This window comes from Cyprinodon variegatus, unplaced genomic scaffold (assembly GCF_000732505.1).
Source record: "Cyprinodon variegatus isolate N-32 unplaced genomic scaffold, C_variegatus-1.0 Scaffold1580, whole genome shotgun sequence".
NCBI lineage: Eukaryota > Metazoa > Chordata > Actinopteri > Cyprinodontiformes > Cyprinodontidae > Cyprinodon > Cyprinodon variegatus.
This window is the reverse complement of record NW_015152033.1, coordinates 69920-71225: the sequence shown is the minus strand read 5'-3', so window position 1 is coordinate 71225 and position 1306 is coordinate 69920. Positions and strand designations below refer to the sequence as shown.

Below are 1306 nucleotides of genomic sequence, written 5' to 3'. Positions count from 1 at the left end.
AAAAATTTTCTATTGCTTCCTGCATTTGTTTGTCATTATCTTAACCAGTAAATAAACCCATCTGTAAAATCTGCAATATTTTCATTATGATTTCCTGATTATATGTTATTATAAGTAGAAATTCTGCTGTAGATCATAAAAATAATTATGTAAAGGCTTCCTACAAGTCTTTAAATCAGATTAAATAGTCATATGATCACTGAAACCAAATTCAAAGCCTTTTTTTCCCATTTTCACCCCCTAAATTTGCTTGTAAGTCACTTATGTGAAAACAGGAAACATAAAAAATCTTCAATTTGCTTTTGCTGATCTAGTGCAGTAAAATGTTCAAATGTCTCATTATCTTAACCATTAAATAAACCCATCTGTAAAATCTGCGATTATACTTTCATGTTGATTTCCTGATTATGTTATTATAAGTTGAATTCCTGTTTTAGATCACGTGGGACTGCTTAAAAAAAAAAAAGAAGTGGTTTTATCCACTTATTTGTAAATAACGTTTAATTCTAAGCTTTTTGACCCAATTAGTTTGTAACCCAGAATGTAGTTTGGTTGTTATTTTTAAACATCAGCTGTTATTTTTAAATCCTCAGACTCACTCATTGGCCTCCAGTGTTTTCCTCTCTATCGTTGATGCCATTCCTGCAGCAGCTTCAGCAGATCTCAGTCTTCAGCCTGCGGGACAACCTGCGGGACAACCTGCGGGACAGGCGCACCGCACCTGCTCCTTATTCTCTATCTCGCCTTTTTATATATATATTTAGACATAAATATAAAGTAAAAACCAAACATAAAACGGTCGCAGATAATGTTTCCTCTAAGCAGCGAAGCGATGATGAAGGACGCTGTCATCGGTGACTCAGAGATCCGGATCCGATCAGCGGCTCCCCTGCAGCGGATCTCCGTGATGACCGCAGGTCTGCGCTCCACATGCGGCCCCTGGTCTGCGCCTCATTGTGCGGACAGATAGACGGACAGACGGACGGAGTGCGTGTTTAAATAACGCCCCGCCCCCCTCCTTCGCTCTCCGCTTTCGTTTCCCTCTTCCTGTTCACGACCGCCTAACAATGGGGGGAAATGGGTGTTAAAGCGGCAGCTAGAAACGGCTGGCTGCTCCGGCAGCTGCGTCGTGACTCCGACTAATGAGTTCATTAGAAAGTTCGCCTGCAGAAGCTCTGATCGCTCACCAGATAAACCCTGGCCTGCTTTAATCAGCTCAACACCTGTGCCTGTTCCCTGATAATTAGTCAGCAACTGTGGAGGACCAGCTCTGCCATATTTACAAATACAGAAATAAAGAAATAAG

General features: G+C 41.2%; 1 protein-coding gene across 2 annotated transcripts in view; it reads right to left on the bottom strand.

Annotated features, from left to right (window-relative positions):
* The window catches only part of lmo2 (LIM domain only 2), a 7551-nt gene that overhangs the window by 3578 nt on the left and 2667 nt on the right, over nt 1-1306 (bottom strand). Inside the window, exon 1 of one of the 2 annotated variants that reach the window (XM_015403849.1) lies at nt 600-697. The exons of the other annotated variant lie outside the window; for it this stretch is intronic. Coding sequence (XP_015259335.1) covers nt 600-640 — 41 coding nt within the window. The 5' untranslated portion in view covers nt 641-697. Of the gene's footprint in view, nt 1-599; nt 698-1306 lie in introns of those variants that run through there. 2 annotated transcript variants of the gene reach the window in all.